The sequence below is a fragment of the Pempheris klunzingeri genome, chromosome 14 (genome assembly GCF_042242105.1).
Source record: "Pempheris klunzingeri isolate RE-2024b chromosome 14, fPemKlu1.hap1, whole genome shotgun sequence".
Classification (NCBI taxonomy): domain Eukaryota; kingdom Metazoa; phylum Chordata; class Actinopteri; order Acropomatiformes; family Pempheridae; genus Pempheris; species Pempheris klunzingeri.
The window spans coordinates 4,667,719-4,686,710 of NC_092025.1; the positions used below are offsets into that span (position 1 = coordinate 4,667,719).

Consider the following 18,992-nt stretch of genomic DNA (forward strand, 5'->3'; position numbering starts at 1 on the left):
CTGAATGTTAAGACAGGTTGGATTGGATTGTCATTCCCTCATCTTATGGTATATAACACCACAGAGCCTCAAAAGACTCTGACTTTTGCATTAATTGTTGGTATTATTTTCAGATTCCTTGAAATAAGCAAATACCAGAGATAGTGGGATATTTTAACGCTCCAGAAGATCTTTGAAATGCTTTCATTTAGCCTGGAAGAAGAACTTAAGTAAAGAGGACACATGAAAGAGTCTCATATTTACTGGTTGGGGATTCTTCAGTGGCATCAGGTTATGGATTCTAGCCTTGCACTGTGCTTTTGTATTCATTTTATATTCTGATACTGGGGAATCATTTGTAAGCAGGGTGACAGGTACTGTAGCTCAGATTACCTTATTTTTTTAAACACGTTTATATCTATTCAAGATTTCAAAGTTTTTGTATTTCTGTTTCTAATAAAGGTGTTTCAAAAATGTATGTGGGTATTATTTATGGTGAATCTTTAGGTTATTTCTTACTATCCTGGTCGTGGAGGCCACCAGCCCTGTATGTTGCTCCAATAAACCTCAAACGATCAGCTCGTCATCGAGCTCTGCAGAAGCCTGAAAAGGATCCGTTCATTTGAATCAGGTGTGTTGATGCAGAAAAGCGCCTGAAACATGCAGGGAAGCCGGCCTCCAGGACCAGGATTGGGAAACACTGTTTTAGAAGATCTCACTAAAAGGATGTATAAAGCTACACTCCTGTGCTTTCATATCGGTCTGTGTAATGCAGGTTAGGCTTTGGTTTTTGTCTGCATGTTTCATACTTTGTAGAACTGCTTACGGCTACATGTGGCATTACAATAATTTAGTTGCTTTAAATCCTTCAATGCAGAGAATCTGGTGTACATGGAGCATAGGCTCTCTGGAAAGTCTGAGCAACACAAAGTCCCAGTCTGGAAGTGGACGCAGACAGACAGGTGGCCTCTGCTGCTTGTTCACGACTCGATGAGCGTCCGTGTACATACAGCGGCTGAGTGAGGTCAGTTAGGGCTGCAGGCCAACAGCTTGACATTAAGTGTATTTACTTTGATACTTAAGTTTGAGGTATTTTAGTCGAACTTTGAGTCTTTGCATCTTTGATTACTTCATACATAGTCTCCTACATTTCAAAGGACATTTACTCCATTTATCTGACCTCTACACTTACTGGTTGCTTTAAGATATTTCTGCGCTTAAGCAGGATTTTAATGCTGCTTACTTGTAATGGAGTAGTTTTAGTGTGGTAGTTAACTCAAGAAAAGAATCTGAATACTTTTTCCATCACTGCATTTGGCCACGCTGTCTTTAAGATTTAAGTAATTAAATCTGGAACTTTGATACAAAAACATTTCACAGAGTGAAGTAATAGTGTTTCCATCATTTTCCTAACAAAGCCTTTTAGTCATGAACCCTCTGAGAAAAACATGTAAAAATAAAGCAGTGTAAAATGTCTCACCTCTTCTTTTCAAGTGTGATACTATGATCTGTTATCCAGCTTTTGTTCATGTTCCGTGTTTTTTTTTCTTTTGAGGTTTAAGGGTTTATGTTTGTTAAAGGCAGCTCTGAAAGTTCATAATTTCCAGTAAAACAGGGACATCCTGTAAGGTCCATGGACAGGACAGCAGAGGTGGCAAAGACAAATAAGACCCATTAAGACAGCCAACAAGCTGAAGTCAAACTTTTCCCCATTTCTGAAAAATATCTTAGAAGTGGTAGACATCTATGAACTGTAAAGGGATTCCCTAAACCTGTCAAACTACTGTCCATGCTTTCAGAGGATAATTGGTAAAACAAAAAAACCCTGATCTTTGTCATTTTTTCCTCTATCGTGCACAGACTGCTATTCCATGCCAGGTACCTGCTGTCTACAGAGCAGCAGCACCTTGGGCAGAGTCCTGGGTGTCTAAAATCAAAACATGTTAATATGACAACTTCATTAAAAACAAAAGACTTTATTAACAGTTGAGAAACAACATTGTTTTCATCTCCCATTCCTTTTTGTTTTCTTCAGCCCCCCCCCCAAATAATCCACAGTGCTGTAAACACAGAAGCACACGACTGACCCCAAATCCTGATCCAAATCCAAATCCCCCAACCAATGGAGTCAACATCTGAGCAAGAATCTTCCCCACAGGACATGTCGGGGTAAAGAGCAGTGACAACACTAACACACAGCCTCCTCTACAAGGTATAGCAGCTTATGAGACTTTGAAAACAGTTTGATCACTGTCACCAAAACACATTCAAGGTTGTATTGGCGTTGGAAAAAACCCCCCAAAAAACTATTGATGAGTCATTTCAGTTTATCCAGCTGGACTGGAGGAAATATGTAGGGACCCTGTTGAAATAATAAATTGTCTCTATTTGGCAGCTCAGTTTTTGGATCTCAGTCTGCACCTGAACCTCCACCACCAACTGCTACATGACGGACCCAAGCAGCATGTGCTTCTTGTTTACTCTGTCAGGAGGTCATCATGATTCTACTCGGACATTAATGAGGGAAAAAAAAAAAAATTACAGGGGTGTTATGATCTTGGGCGTTCAATCAGGTAAGAACACTTAAAAATGTCATGCAAGTGGAGGTGAAGGACACACCTTCAGTAGTTCTGCTTCTAAAACAGGTAGTTCCACCGTCCTCACGTTTCTGGTCAAGTCAGTCAGTCACCTTTCTCTAAAACTGACAAGTTTCACTAGTTTGGACTTTCTGATCGGACAGCCGCTTTCATTTGCTGCTTCTAAGAGCATGGGGACAGATTTACAGTTAATGTTATAATTCACCTGATTCTTCTTCCCTTTCAAATTAACTGTGTTCAATAGTTTCAAATATTTTGTTAATAGTTTATACTGCATGTACATGAGGTCCTGTGTGTCCTCTTTGTCATGTTTTCTACAAATTATGGCCAAATAAATTATGGAAAAAGAAGAAATATTCTATCAAGGACTCACCGCTCACCCTCCAACACCAAGTCATGCACTTACTGGGTGATATGAAAAGGGAGTAAGGGTGCAGGTGTTGGGACAAACAGTAACGGATACAGTGCAGAGGACAAAGCAGGACATGAAACGTTCATGAATGGCAGATCAGAGTGTAACAGCACTAATCCACTCGTCGAATGCCCATGTAGTTACTAAAGCATGGCTGAGCTCTGCCTCCATCTCCCTCTGCATCAGCGCCAATGTGATCATTTGTTGGACGTGAGAAGGTTTTTTGTCAGGACCTGAACCCGTCACAGCACAGACGTCGCCTTGGGCTTTATTTTTTCAGGCATTGAAGTGTCTGTTGCTTACTGAATCCATGACAGACAGAAGAGATGAACAGCACAGAAGAAGAAGGGGGGGGGGGGCAAGATGAGTGGTCTCCGATCCTCACCCAATCAGCTTCCAGCAGTTCAATAAACCAGGACAGAAAGACAAAATAAACCGGGAAAAAAAAAAAAAAAAAAAGAAAATGAAATGAAAAACCAAACAGAAAAAGTGAGAGGGAACTTGAACATTTATACACTGTCAATAAATATAGTGATTTCTTTCCCCAGTTCCAGCTGTTATAATTCGTCCTCTATGTGGTTTTCGGGTTGGGCCTTCTCTGTTGGTCCTGGAAATAAGGACAGAGAAAAACATGAATACTGTGTGTGTGTGTGGGATCACATCTGTTCACCTCACTGGTACAGAAAAGCATAAGCTCTGTAGCGACTATGTTCCCTCTGCAGTCCTCGGATACAAGCACTGAGTAACTAGAGCCCATGTTTACTGATTCAGTGAGGCACACACAAAACACTGTTGCTATGGTAAAGCCTGCTCGCCGACGCTGACATCTGAAAAGGCCTTGGCTGGAAGGAGAGGGAGAAATTCAGCTCGTCATTTCAGCTCGTGTTAAAGTCGTGCAGGACTGTGGCTCTGTCGCCATTTCAAATGCACTGGAATCATTCCTGCAAAAGGAAGACATCAAATCATTTACATCTTCTATTGCAAAGCTTTGACAATTCCATTACAAGTCTGAAATGCCAGTGGGGGAGCTTCAGCACCAACGAAGGAGGAGACTGCTGCCTTCTCCTCGTACAGCAGAATCTACCATTAATAATGTAAAACAAAAGGTCCTTTGGATGAGATGAGAATATAATGCAACCTTTTAATTGAATAAAGCACATCACATTATTATGCAGGATTTACTACTTCTGAACAGGCGTCACAACAGAAGCACAAGCGGCTATTCAATTTGGATTTGGTTTTTTCACTTTATGTATTACAATTTCTGTTCCTCATTTGAAAAAAAACAAATATTCTTAAACGAACCAGCTTTTTTCGTGCAAATTACCAGAGTTACTGTACAGATCAACTTTATTTTGTTTGTCCAGAATGAAAAACTGTGCTGTGACCTCCTCAGGTTCACTGAGGACATGATAAGTAAGAGGTGGAGAGCCTTTAAAGCTAACTGTAGCAGTTGGAGTTAATTACAGATTATGGGACAAAAATAACCACATTTTTTCGGAGTTGGCACCCTGGGGGATGAAGGAGCTGAACAGGGTGAAGAGCTGAACTTCATTCACTGACTCACTCCTCACCTGGACTTAACTCTGTTTCTGATTGACAATTGTACAGCAGTGATGTAATGCTGCATGTGTGTTCAGAGTGTGTGTGTCAGCGTGGAGTTCAGTCACATCACTGATGTTCGGACCACGTTTCATGTGTTCCTGTTATTTTGTCCAACCCCTAAAGTTCTCCGGCATCATTGGCAACAGGCACTGCAGACCAACCTGTAGTTGTTGTTTCTTCTGTGGGCTGTGATTGGCTGTCTGAGTCTGTGCGTAAAGTGGCCTCCTCAGTGGGCGGGGCTTCGCCCGGTGGCACCTTCTCGGAGCTTTCTGTTTTGGAATGAAGACACACATGAGTCCAGCCTCATTACAGTTAGGTTTTGATATTTGTGAGGGAACCGTGACAGTCACTCACTCTTGGCCTCCGTGCTCTCCTCTGTGGGAGGGATGACCTTCTCCTCGGCCGTGCTGTTGGCCTTGCTGCTTTTGTCTGTGCTGGTGCTGTTCTTGGCTTTGGCCTTGGCCTTGGGCTTGGCAAACTTGGCTTTGTTGAGCAGGTAGTTGACCTCTCGATCCAGCAGAGCCAGCTTGGACTCGATGTCTTTGGACAGCAGGATGGGCCGCTCCTTTGTAGAGCGTTTCTCCTGCGCCGCTACCGTCTCGTTCTTCCACGTCTGGAAAATGATGGTCAGGTTTAATCGATATAAGGAAAACTACTTGGCCTGGGAAAACAGTTTGAAATAAGTAGCAAATCTCTAAACTATGTTTTTTTATTTTAGTGGGAAAAACAAAACCCTCTCCCTGTTTTTTGACTCAATTTAAAAAGGTCTTGTTTAACTCTTAACTCTGACAAACAATAATAAGAGCAACAGGTTGGCTGGATTAGAACAGTATGGAGACATATTTGATGAAACCCCTTGCAGTGAAATGAATTGCTATTTTCCTAATGCATGTCTTTATCTACTGACTTAAAAATTAAACAATTATCATACAAAAATACTGGATCTTAAACTTATTTAGAGTATTTGTCTCTCATTGCACTGATTTGTTTTCATCCCTTACTTTTTAGTAAGTCTATTTCTATACTTTTCTGTTGTTCTCATAAGCTCTCCGATATCTTACTATTCATTTAGCAGAAGGAAAATGTAGACGTTTTGTGGAATGGGGTTGGTGATGTCAGAGTTACCCCTATCTTATATGAGAGACTAAAAATCTGTTGTTCCCCTTTAAGGAAACTTATTCAAGGCGACAAGCACACACAGCAGTGTGATGACAATCCTTTACAACACATTTATACATTCACCACCTACCGTTGTGTCGTTGATCACTTTTTCTAACATATTCAGCTCAACTTCAGTGAAGATTTGGTCATCCTCTGGAATCAGTTTGGCACTCCTTTGAAAGAGACATGTGTCAATACTAAACTACTGACCCTCCACAACGTACTCATATTCTACTGCTGCTCCTCACACCTTCTGTTGGACACTCACCTCAAGAAGAAGCTAGAGGTGTTGAGCATGCTTTCCAAGGCGGCCAGGCGGTCCGGCCACTTGCGTCGCTCCTCCACCCTGAAAAACACGTCTTTGCACAGGCTCTTCAGCTGTGACAGCTTCTCCCTCAGCTGCTTGGTGGTGGCCGAGTAGCCGTCCTCGTCCATCCACTCCGACGCCTCGCTCAGCTTGGCAGAGATCTGCTCCTTCTCCTCCTCCGACACCACCAGCTGGTAATCCTCATGGTAAAGCTTGTCCTGGAGGAAGGACGCAAGTATTATGTGTTTTCGGGAGGAGGCACAGTTGTTATCACTGTTATGCAACATCCATCCATCTCTCTAACACATCTGACTCTCTCATTCCATTGCTCACATCTGTACATCAAATGATTTAACAGCTGGGACTCAGTTTGGCTTGTAACATGTGACAAGGCCTCTGCTGCTTACCTGTGTCTCAAAGATAAAAGCTTCCAGACTGTTAAGTGTCTTTTCTCTTTCCTGCTTGGCCAGGTCTCTGTCTGTCAAATCCTGCAACCTGAAACGATGCAAAGACGTGTTTTAGACGATAAAGCTGCAACCTAAGCAACACAAGAGAAAAGAAAAGAAACAAAAACTGCCGCTTTACTTCTTCTTAGAGGAGGTAACGTCATCTGGGGTGGGGTCGAGGATGTCGTTGATGATGAGTTCCACGGTGATCTCTTCAGAAATCTTGCTTTTTTTCTGAGGTTTTGCGTTCTTCTCTGCATCCTTCTGTGCCTCAGTGTTTTCAGCTTTCTCTCCGTCCTTTTCCTCCTTCACCAAGTGAAACACGGTTACTTTCGGTACCCAGTCTGTAGAGGCTAGTCTATCTTGAATATGAAGCGTCATGCAAAATGCAGAACCATCCCACAGTCCGACATTCTACATTAAAGTGTTTCTCAGACAGATTACATGCGGCACATCTTACCTTGTTGCCATCAGTCTTGGGGCCTGCCTCATCTGTCTTCTCCTGACTTTTGTCTTCAGTTGCACTTTTCTCTGAATCGCCCTGATTCTCCTTGGCAGCCTCGTCCTTCTGGGCCTCCTCCTTACCGTCCTCGTCTTTGCTGTCCTTTCCAGACTCTGGAGGCACTTCCTCCTCATCCTGGATGTGAGAAAACGGGGAACAATGTTAGCTACAATCTCAGGCCAGGCATCCCTCAGCAATGTTGCCCGATACTGGTGTTCATGTTCGCCCATGAGTTTCTGTTACAGAAAAGCTTTGGCATGGAGGTGCTTACTTTGTTTTCTTAGTAAACATTCTGGGGCACCGTGTTATGTATAGAGCTTCAAGTACCTGGACAGGCTCAGTTACATTTGGGGCGGGGTCTGACGATCCTCCTCCAAACAAGGTGGAAATTGTGTTACCCAGTTCTGAAAGACAGCAAAGTGTTAGCTCAGTTATGTAACAACCAAGAGTCCTATAGACTGCAGTACAGATTGTATTGCTTCAATCGGTAAAGAGGTCATTCATATTACATGTTAAACATGCAGCACTTTCAAAGCATAATACTAAAGAAGCTTTTTCCCGAGCTGCTGGTGTTGATCATGTTCATGTATCCTGAACAAAAGGAAAGTACTGTGGATGCATCATGGTGGATCAAAGGGCTAATAAATAAGGAGATAAGGAGTTCTAACCAACCCGTTGGTTAGAATGTGTGGAGACGCATACGTGGTTATTTAAAGGAAACACAGTGAGCAGTGTGTAACTGCACTCCTCTCATCCAAAGCTGCAGATTTATTAACATATGCTGCCTTCAAATGGCTGCAGGGATTTAAAGAAGTGAAGGAGAAGCTTTTCATACAGTGTAAAATAGCTGTGCACAAGAGGTACTGTTAGAATCAGTCATATTCTCCTACAGATAAATGGACACCGATTTACCCATATTCTGCTTTATTTGCATTTTATTATTAATATATACACTAGGCTGGTTAATTTGATGTGATATTTGCTGAGTTTTTGCTTCGATGTAGTTGGCTCTTGTTGTAACATGTGACTTTACGTTGAGAGTAGATGTCCCAGAACCTCGTCTACAACCCAAATTCCAAAACCCTGACCCTAGCCCAAAGTACCAACAACTTGTTTTGCGCTGCCTCACATCCTTCCATCTGTATATTCCTCCTCTCCCTGTGCACCACGCTCTGGACATCACAATCTCACATAGACGGGCAATGCCAAGGTTAAGGTCGGGAAAAGATGTCCCCCCCCATGAAAACAGCACCCCAAGTGTCTTGTGACACTGATCATAGGTTTTGGACAGCTGAGATTACAGACAGATGTTGTAAAACCTACTAGTTAATGTTGATTCCTCCTCCTTCTCCTCAACGATAGTTTCAAAGACAGACTCCACCTGTGGATGAAAATTACACCAATGAAATGTTAACCTGATTGAGTTGTACCACTCAAAATATTTAGATTCTAGTAAATCAATAAAACAGAAGATGAGCTGACTTGAAATGTGTCCCTCCTTTAGATTGGAGCTACGGTCTGATGCTTATTTTAGTCACCATGTTCTGCTGTGCAGCAGTATGCAAGCATGTGATGAATATACTGGCAGTGTGACGCCTTCATTGTACAGTATACAAGTGCCAGAGTTTATTTACTTTGTGCATCATGTTGCAATTCACCCCCAAAAAGAGACCATGGATTGTAATATTGTGAATGTATTGTGAACTTGGAAGCCGTGGATGTTATTATGTGCTTAGTTACCCATAAATCCTCAGGTGTTTGTTTTTCACAATTATTAATCTCTTTTGAGTTAAGCACATTTTCTTGGAGTCAAATGTTTTTGGCTTTGATTTCAATAAGCCTCAGTGACCACCATGGCAAGCAGGAGAGACGGCAGAACCGTGAGACAGCCAAAGGTGACCTGATCTGACACGACATGACGTCTCCCTGAATGAAGCTTCCAGTTACTGGCTTGGTTGTGTGAACGTCCAATAAGTGAGCTAAATCTTTCGACATGCGTCACTGACCCGATCCAGCAGGAGCACTCCGCTTTCATCCATGTTGAAATGGGCTTTGATGCCTTTTGACTCTGCGTCAGTGTGCTTCTGGAAGCTGCTGCCTACTCCAGACAGTTTGACCGTCGTCAGGTTCAGAGAGCCAAACACACTGCAAGAAAAACAGGGACAGAGGAGAACAGGGTTTACTAATGAAAACACAGCAGATCATGAGGGAATACAATGATGGGTCAAATCTTTTTTAAAGCCATCAATGCCAAGTGAAATTCCAGAATATAAGCTTGGTTTCTTCTAGTTGGCCTTATATCACCATCATTAGCAACAGTTTCTGTTCACACAAAACTTTTTCAATGCTAAAGCTAGCAACTATCCAACCTGATGTCATCCTGACTCAGGAAGCTGAGGTCGCCGTAGTTGATGTAGAAAGCGAAGTCGTCGGTGTAGCGGTTGAATGTGATGACCTTGCGCTGGGGGTAGGGTGCCATTCTCTGGAAGAGGATTCTTTTGTTGTGTTTCAGGGTTTTGATTCCCTCTTCCTCCGTCTCACGGGTGAACTCCACCTAATGGGATGAAATAACATGTGACTCGTGTTAACATGTTTTTTTTTCTCTCCTAGCCTGTTTTTATTTTAGTCCTGCTCCAAAATTTTTCACAACAATGTGCAAATGTGTGACACCAAGTGAAAAATGCTACATATACATTTAGGACACCCATCACGTCCGTAGCGGAGTGTTGCTGACACACAGACGATTGGCAGTTTCCCCACCAAGGATTAATATAGTCTGTCTGTTGGCAAAGCTGTTAGAAGGTTCTACCAATGCCTTTCTAAAGTGATGTTGTTTAAATTTGCCTCCAGCAGCATGAGGCACTGAGTGGCCTGTTCCGTCCTGCACTGACCTGAATGGGGAAAACCGCTGCGTCTCGGACTAGAAAAGGTTTGACCTTGAAGGCCTTGCTGAGGGCAGCAGCCTGGTATACGGCGCCCATGGCTGCCGCCTCATCTGCATTGATGTTCTTCCCCAGCTCTTCTCTGCATGGAAAAAGTACACAATTAAAACTGCAGGTGTTCTCAATCCAACCAAAACCTGCTGAACTAAAAATGTGTGGAAACAAAGTAAGCAAAGTTGTGGAGGAATCTAGTTCTGTGTTCTTTGTGTCTATTGTGAAAGTGAAAGTTATTCAGATGAAAGCAGCATCTCACTGGTTGACACTTACTTCCCCACAGCTTTGAGCAGCACTTCCTGAACCTTGGGGACACGGGTGGCGCCACCCACTAAAATCACCTGCTCGATTTCCTCCTGTTGGCAGAAAGATAAGAAATCAGATTCACAGCTGTAATAAACAACCATTCATTTATACTCACACAAATAGAGGATTTCGCCCATTCTTACATTTATGGACTGAAGAAGGAAAGTTTCTCTGTGAGAAACCAGAAACCTGAGTTTAAAGGGCCGTCCACACCAAGAAAGATAACGATAACTAGAAATATGTCGATGGGAAAAAATAAATATAAAAAAATTCGCTCTTACTGAACTGGATGGTGGAGTCCACACCACAGTTATAACAGTAGTTATAAATAAACTATAGACGACAGCAGGAAACGATATTGTTGGTATCACTTTCAGAGCAATATGATGAACGATAGAAACAGCCAATCAAAAGCCATTTCACCGACAGAGCTGGGGCCAGAGGTTTGAATGATGTGTAGCACAAAACCTGCATCCATCTTTTCCCCACACATCAACTGGTGTTAAGAAAAGAAGAGTGTGAGGTGAGAATGTGTGCAGCTAAAGCAGACTTCAGACCAGCGTTCACACGGTGTCAGCTGGGATAGCTGCAGGTGAAATGCTGATGTGGAGTAAAACACCGTTTACGGTTGTTTGCCAATTTTCCTCAATTGTGATATTTTGCAGTCTACACTCAAGTCTGTAAAATGTCAAAGACAACTTTCTAAACTATGAATTATTTATGAGGCTTTTTATTGAGGCCTCCAGCCATTATGTCCCCGATAATAATGGTGTGTTTAAACGTGAGCTCTATGAATTAATCATCAATAATGATCAACCTTCTGATGTGTAACAATGATGACTGAGATATCACAACAATGCTGGTTTACAGGTACATGTGATGAATGGTTACGATAAATAGCCACACCAGTTTGTAACGACAGCTGGTCTGGTGCTGGAGAAGAAACCTGGTCACTTTAATTGCATTCCTTTGTTCTCGTCACTGACAGGTTCAGTAGGTGGTGGAGTGGGCACAGATATCAATGTGCAAGCAGAGAATTCCGGGCGTTTCTACGGCCATTCATGGCAAACTGGAGTACAAAGAAGGGTTGTGCACATGAGCCCAATCTCACAATGATTAGGATTCATAACAGAACCATCCGCACATTTCTGTCTTTGTGCATAGACAAACTTTTGTGAATCTACACAGACAGAGTTATATCAGTCGGCCTGTTGAGAATGCAGCGTGTAATTGGCCCACGGTATACAGAACGTTATCATTCATCAGTGTGGATGCTCACATTGTTATTGGTTTAGCCAGCTTTCTTGGTGTGGACGGCCCATAACACCTGGACATGCAAGCAGGACTTTGTAATATCACAACATTACAACTTTGGGAGCCAATCGCCTCTCAGAATGTACCTTATAGATGTGATGTGAAAACATGAAACTTCTGGTGCACAATGCAGAAAACTTAATCAAGACGACAACTTGTGTCCAGCAGTTAATATCTTTTGTTATACTGTCGTGAAACAACGCCCAAGAGTGTTGTAATACAACTCGTGACTTCCTTCAGTAGGCAGTGGACTGCAGGACTCTCCCATGTCGTATGTCCATCTAGCTTTTCTGTATTAGCAGTAATCTACAGCCACATTGCTCCGTGCAGACCATTAAAGTTAATGTGATCCTGTCATGTGGGACGACCATGCTGCACTTGATATGTCCGCGATGAGAATACTGACCAGCTTCATTTCTGCAGCTGCGAGAGCATCCTCCACCGGGCGAGGCACTCTTTCAAAAAGATCAGCACACAGCTCCTCAAACTCAGTCCTGGCCACCTTAGCTTTGAAGTCAATGTCATCCATCAAACCTTCCACCTGAAAAGAGAAACTTTTTCACTGCAAAGGTTCTGCATCAAAATGCTCAGATTACCTGGACAGGAGTCTGAATCACTCATCTGATCTGACTGGAAATATGCAACTGCAGCACTTCTAAGACATACAACTGGTTCTGACATACAACATTGCTGTGAGACGTACAAGCAGGAAGGTGGACTGCAGGTTCACGTTCCTGGACTCACCTGGGCCATGAAGTCCATGTTTGCACTAAGCACCGTCTTGAGCCTCTGAGCCTCTTTGAGAAGCTTGGCCATGGCTCTGTGGTTCTCCCTCACATCTTTCTTGCTCTTCTTCTGCCCGTTGAACAGTTTGGCTAGGTGGTCCCGGAGTCGCAGGTCCATCTCAAAGCCCCCCAACCCCCGGTCAAACCTACCACAGGAACAGGAGAAGCACACCTTAGTTTAAAGGACTGAATTAGAAGTTTAAAATGTGGTTCTGGGGTTCTAAATTGGCTGACAAATAAAACGCAGAGGTATTTTATATTTTATATTCAAAGACACGTCACAGACACAGGATAAACAAACACCCACGTGAAGCATCTTTAATCCCCTCTCTGTGGTTATTAAGAGGTTCAATGGCTCCGGCAGGATGAGCCTTTAAAACTCTCACCTTTCAAGAAATAAAAGAAATTCCAAACAAAAACCAGGCCCTGTCACTAAAACCTGATCAATATTCCTCTACATTCAAACACCATTACTTATATGTTATAAGGGTCACGGGGCGCAGGTGTGCTGAAGGGATTCTATTACTACACCTGACCCTGGTCCACCTCAAGTGCACCAAAAATAAATTCACTAGTTTTCAACTAAAGCAGATGAAGGATATGTTTGACCTTAGCAAATAGTACGTACTTAACAATCCACACAGCGGCAAAATGCAGTAATGTATCTCCAAGAGAGATGAACAGCCAGCTATATGTGGGCCTTATTCAGTTTTTCTGACATCACTCTTAACAGGGGTAGATCACCATGGTAACCTGTGCTCCACAGCTAACCTGCTCCACAACAAGTTCACTTCAGAGGATCAGATCAAAACGTGTCAAACTACAGCTGCCTGTCAGTACACTCAAAACATGATGTCAGCACTCTACAGGATCCTGGCAGGGACAAAAGTACAAAGTTTACTGTAAAGTGATGAGCTTCTACTGAACAGAGGCAGTGGACTTTGTTAACAGACTAGCACATTAAGTTTCTTTTGTCTTTTATTCCAGACAGGATCCATGTCTTAATACTCTCATTCCATCACTGAAGCTCTGAATAACATGACACAACTTTGTGGGTATTAAATCTTTAGCCTCAATGAGGTGATGTTTGGAAATAAAAAAAACTACCTTCTGCCTTCTATTGGGAAAAAAAAAAAAAAAACGCCGTTCATTAGCTCAATTATTAAAATGACAAATTATCAAAACGTCAGACTTTGCAGTCCAGTCTTAAAGTGTATAACATTCTAGTTGATCAGTTTTATTGTATGGTAAATGGCCTGCATTCATAAGCTTCTCTAGCTTACCAGACAAAGAACCAACTTGGGGTTCGGTGTCTTGCCAAAGGGCATTACGACATGGGGACAGGAGGAGCCAGTGATTGGCCTCAATCTTGTGATTAGCCGACGACCCACTCAATACAGACAAATCTCTACGTCAGTGTTAGAGCTGAGAGGCCGCCCACCTCTTCTGATGTCAGCCATCTACCTACACTTCAGCTGGAGATCAATATCTCAGCCTGTTCTGTGCGGTCTGTCCTCTGTATGAGTCTTCCTGTTTTCACACCGCATGAGGGGGGCCGAGCCAGAACTACAAAACATCCAGGAGTCTAATTATGATACGCGATGCGTGGCTTCAGAGAATATTATGCTACTCATTATGAGCAGGGCTCAAGATAAATCATCATGTGTACGTGATTCCAAAGGCCTGAATAAAGTTGTTTCTGAGCTCTACACTGCAGGCACCTACACACTGAACCAGCTGTTAGAAACCTACACAGTTAGTACAGATATAGACACGTAACATCCTGTCCTGATGTTGACAACGAGACTCAATATGAGAAGTCATTTCATTTAGTTGGCAAAGCTAAAGCACTGTTAGGACCCCTGCTGCTCTCACATCTCCTGTACCCCCCCCCCCCACATATGTCTTATCTTCACATATGTTAAAAGACATTATGAAACGGGAAATCGTATGAATGTATTGTTCTCCGGTTTTATTGCATTTTAGATATAAAGATTGTTTCATGATGGCATTTTTCATGTCAGGAGTCACGAGCACCCTCTCACCCCCCAGCCTATCACATGCCCCCTCCCACCTCCAGCTCCTGTTAGCTGCAACAGCCAACTAAAATGTAAGAAAAGATGAATTCCCATAAATTATGAGACTATGAAGGATGAAATAACTTTTAAATGGTTAGTCCGTCATTTCCTTTTTTATTTGTAGTATTTTACACTATTGTTCAGATGATTTTTATTTCATCATATCTTATTTTATTTAATATTGGACACAACAAAAGACAAGAGCAAGTCCATCGTACCAATGTGCACACGTCAAACTGCCCACATACCACGTGCACATCACCGAGTTGTGACGCCCCAGTGAGAGGCTGGTCTCTGCACCATTAGACAGAATCAACACTGTGCTGACAGAAACATTGTCATTGGCAACGCCGCTTCATGGATCAGTGGACTCACCCGACACCTCTGATCTGTAACTGGGGCTGGGTGCCAGACTCCTTGGTTTTGACTGTCTGATAAGTGACGATGGTGGCGGTCGTGCTGCCCGAGCCCATATCATAAAACATCACATTCTGAAAGGGAACGAGGTCGGCAGTCAGTTATCAGTTGAGCCTGTTTTCCTACCATTACAGACACATCAATGTCAATATAGTCTTAATGGACAGGTTGTTTTAAACAGTCTGAACAATATAACATCTTACCAAGTGCTCCTCTGGTACATGGTAAAATACATTTAATGATGAAACCGTCACTATTCCAATTTGTTATTGTCACCAGACCCCTTGATAAAAGGACCATAACAATAAATGAGTTTGTCTCACTTCTGTGCTCTGTGGCAGCTACAAAGAATACATAGTTTCAGTTCAGTAACTCCCTAAAACAGCTGCTCACTGTAGTTTTTTTTGTAATGTAGGATTTCTGAGGGACTGTTTTCAGCAGTGGACTAATAGTTGTCGTTAGTCGATACATTCATTGCTACCATGGTTCTGCTCATGAGATTTGATGACAATAAGAGATACAGAGTATCATCCGAGTGATTCTTTTACATGGAGATTTGGATGCGATGCTGGATGTGTACCTTAGCTGTGTTGTCGATGTCTTTCCTCCTGAAGACCCCGTAGTTCAAGGCCACGGCTGTGTTGTCATTGATGAGCTGGAGAACCTTCAGACCTGCCATCTGTGCAGCCTGCAGGACTGCCCTGCGCTCTGCCTGGTTAAAAAAGGCTGGGACAGTAATCACGGCATCTTTGATTGGTTGTTCTGAGTTGGAGAGATGAGGAGGAGGAAAAAACAAATGAATATGCTTGACATATTCAAACATGTCATACAATAATGCATCTCCTTCCACGAGCAAACTGACCTGCAAAGTCCTGAGCCAGTCCACAGGAATAATTGAGCACCATCCCCATGAGTTCCTCAGGGTTATACTGCATTTCACTAGTAGGAAAAAAAAAAAGCAGAGAAAGACAGATTAGACACACCAGTCTAGAATCATGCTGCATTTCTTTTTATAAAAAAGGATTTCATAGATGCATTTATTGCATGATGAGAAATTGAAAAAACTGAAGCAGAGGATAAATAGAGAGACTCACTCCGAGTATTTAAAGTAAGCGGTCCCTCTAACTGGGTCCTCCTGCAGCTGGTGCTCAGGGAAACGTTTCTGGTAGAGCGCCACCTGGAGATTGTCGTGCTTTTTGCCCAGGAGGCTTTGGAGGTGTCTATAAACACTTTTGGGGTTCTTCACAGACTGAAATGTACACAGTATGTAACCATTAACAGAATATTTGCAAAAGATCAATCTAAAATATTATTTTGAGGAAAATTTTGAACTATGCACTGACTGAGGAAACAATGCTCAGAAGATTAAGCTGACATTCTATCAAATTCAATTTAGGACAGAAGAAGTCATACTATTCCTAGTGCACTGTCTCCAAGAAGTCTTTCATTCTCCTTGAGACATACAGCCGTCGGTGTTTTCCTCCTCGACTCCCTGAAGAAAAAGACAGATGTGGTGCTTAACTCAGAAATGTAATGTCATGCTGTATTAAAGTCTCTAACGTTTGTGCTTTGCTTATCCATTGATTAAGGATGCTCTTAAGGAAATAGAAATCTTCCTGTGAGCATTTCCTTCAGGTACATTTAGTGTGAGATGTGAACAAAGTGTGCACAAACACTAGTTACACTCACTTGTTAAGAACAATCTCCATTGGCACACCGGGTTTCACTATCGCCATCTTCATCCACTCACTGCCCAGGTCAACTGACATGACAGCTACAGTCACTGCAAACACAAGCACGTGTTCAATAAAGCCGGTGAGCCGAACAAGTAACACCAAAGAGAACACCTGAGATTGATGAAGCTTATCTATCTATCAAGCTTCTACACGTCGATCAATAAAAGCTGTATGTAACTGTGCTGTAGCTTAACAGTCAGCCTCAGTCACCAGTTAGATCTCTTTTGGTGGACAACACTGCTCAGGGCTTCGTGTCAGAAAAATATGCCTGTGTGTTGATCGTACTACCTGTGTGAGAAGGCAACATAGCCAGGACAAGGCAGAAGAGAGCAACCAGCGCTGGCTTCCTGCCCCCCATCATGAGCTGTGGATGAACAAATTAAACATCATGTGAAAACAATATAAATCAACAGAATGGGTTTTCACAGGTCCGTACACATCCTAACCTTACCCATACGGGCGCAGTGTGTCAAAACCTCTGCTTTGAAATACTTCTTACAGATGGATTTCAAAGATCCAGCTCATCGCTCATCGGTCCATCCACCTGCCCCGTCCACATGTTTTTCACCTGTGCTGCTGGTCTTTTTCCATTCCTGATGTGGGAGCAGGTGCAACGGCCGAGAGGAACAGGATGATCTATTATTGAAAAGCCAAACGTGCTCCTTCAGCACCACAGTCGCTGTTGGTGTTCTTCAGTGCTAATGTGGCTGGAGTTACAGTAAAGTGGGATCAGTGTGCCACTGCCAGGTACTACCGTGGCCTTTGCCCTGTGATATGAAAACCATGCACCTGGTCCCACCCACAGAGGTGCAGACAGGTTGCAAACACGTGGCATTAATCCCATTGTCAAGCTGTGATGTTGGCTCCAGCTTTAAGAACTACAGCAAACCAGCGTGCACTCAGAGGAAGGTGTGTGTTTGACATTGAGAGAAACGTTACTGTAGCTCACAGCTGAAAAGGAGTCCTTTAACAAACCAGAGCGCTGGTGTGTTCACGGTCTGCACAGAAACTTCTAGCTGCAGGGGAGAGTGACGCACGAGCCAAACCCCCAGAATTAAAGAAAAGAGGGGAACAAAAGCTGCAGTCTTACTGCTTCTGGAAATGACTTGGGTGAACCGTCAGGTCGTGGGATAAGTTGCTCATGTGTGTTAGCTTTAAGGCTAAGTTAGATACAACAATTACTGTTTAGCACTACAACGCAAACCATGAACGGCTCCATTCAAACACAGCCGGACAATGTGAACCATCTTTGGGCCTTTCCGAATAGAAAGCTAGCGTTATTAAGCTGGAAGGAATAGCTGTACCATAAGTTGACAGAGCTGTGAAGTGTTAGCTAGCTCACTGTCTGACAAGCATCAATAGGAGAGCATGATGGGCACACTGTGCTGTGGCAGGGACTCACCTTTCCTCAGCCGGCTCCAATTAAACTACCTACTGACCGGGCTTTTCCGGGTGGGTCTGGACAGGAGTTTTCCTGCTTCTGCCTCAAGTGAGCGCCTCTTTATTGATACACTTCGTAGTTTGTAGTTCCCTTATCACCGGCTTGCTCTCAGCAGTCGGGCCCGGAACGCGGCGTCACCTCATTGGATCCACTGAAGCCGCTGCTGGGAGGAAAACTAACGTCAAGTTACCAGCAACCACACATCCTGTTTCCGGTTAGCGTTTCACAGCAAAAAAAACCCCCACCGCTGATAAACACAGCGGCGCTGCGACCAAGTGTGACAGTTATCTTTGACCGGATATGTAATTAACAAAATAAAGAACAAATGTGATTAGGCATGCAAGTAAGTAATGCATTGAAAGAATCAACTGCGTTACATTTTTATTCCTAAAGTAAGGTTTTAGTACTGTTTTACATCCCAAGAGATAAACACACACTAGTCAAGGAAACATACACAGTCACTGCCTACTGTCTTCAATAATAAAAACGTTATGTCATCTCACCTTTACAGCAAAATTGTGTGACTGATTTAATTTATTAGCAGAGAAAGTCCCTCAAAGGCCCTTATTTTGAAAGTAAGACCCCATTACATCCGGTAATTAACTCTAGCTGTCTTGATCGCCTGGTGCAACAATCAGCAATGACCCTCCGATCCAGATCCCGCCCATCTCGCTCCACGCACTGCCCTCTGATTGGTCCACGTGAGGTGAGTGACGTCGGAAAACGACTTTTGGCTCCATGTAATTGGTCCACGTCTAGACAGTGGGCGTGAATCAAATGACGACATTTCCAGGTAATGTCTGAGCAAACCACATGTCCCCTTAAAATGAATTGAGTTCGGTATTGTTTATTTCCTTGCAAATTTTTGAGTGAGCTGAAGACAACTTTGATAAGTTCTGTACATTTGTTTACTGAAGTCATTTTTCTTTTGCAAATCTGTCTGTTCAGTGTGAAACATGTCTCCTGACAG

The 18,992-nt window shown here is 43.0% G+C and overlaps 1 protein-coding gene across 1 annotated transcript; it reads right to left on the reverse strand.

Annotated features, from left to right (window-relative positions):
• Window positions 1–1,939: 1,939 nt before the first annotated feature.
• On the reverse strand, window positions 1,940–18,032 carry hyou1 (hypoxia up-regulated 1). The gene is made up of 24 exons (XM_070843624.1): window positions 17,984–18,032; window positions 16,870–16,945; window positions 16,535–16,628; window positions 16,259–16,337; window positions 15,940–16,094; window positions 15,708–15,784; window positions 15,426–15,607; window positions 14,804–14,919; window positions 12,310–12,496; window positions 11,972–12,106; window positions 10,219–10,301; window positions 9,901–10,033; window positions 9,379–9,563; window positions 9,016–9,154; window positions 8,333–8,390; window positions 7,337–7,413; window positions 6,968–7,144; window positions 6,647–6,813; window positions 6,469–6,556; window positions 6,023–6,279; window positions 5,843–5,927; window positions 4,948–5,206; window positions 4,755–4,862; window positions 1,940–3,595 (listed from the first exon to the last, which is right to left on the reverse strand). Exons 2-24 carry the CDS (start codon window positions 16,940–16,942, stop codon window positions 3,546–3,548), a joined length of 2,964 nt encoding a protein of 987 aa, XP_070699725.1. The 5' UTR covers window positions 16,943–16,945; window positions 17,984–18,032; the 3' UTR covers window positions 1,940–3,545.
• Between the last annotated feature and the right edge of the window lie 960 nt (window positions 18,033–18,992).

What these genes read in the sequence shown, in the direction of transcription:
- hyou1 (XM_070843624.1), bottom strand. Translation starts at nt 16,942, where the DNA reads ATGATGGGGGGCAGGAAGCCAGCGCTGGTTGCTCTCTTCTGCCTTGTC. An exon ending in ATGGAGATTGTTCTTAACAA is followed by an intron (nt 16,338 to 16,534) that starts GTGAGTGTAACT and finishes CTTTTTCTTCAG; the next exon opens with GGAGTCGAGGAGGAAAACAC. An exon ending in GTTACCTCCTCTAAGAAGAA is followed by an intron (nt 6,557 to 6,646) that starts GTAAAGCGGCAG and finishes GCATCGTTTCAG; the next exon opens with GTTGCAGGATTTGACAGACA.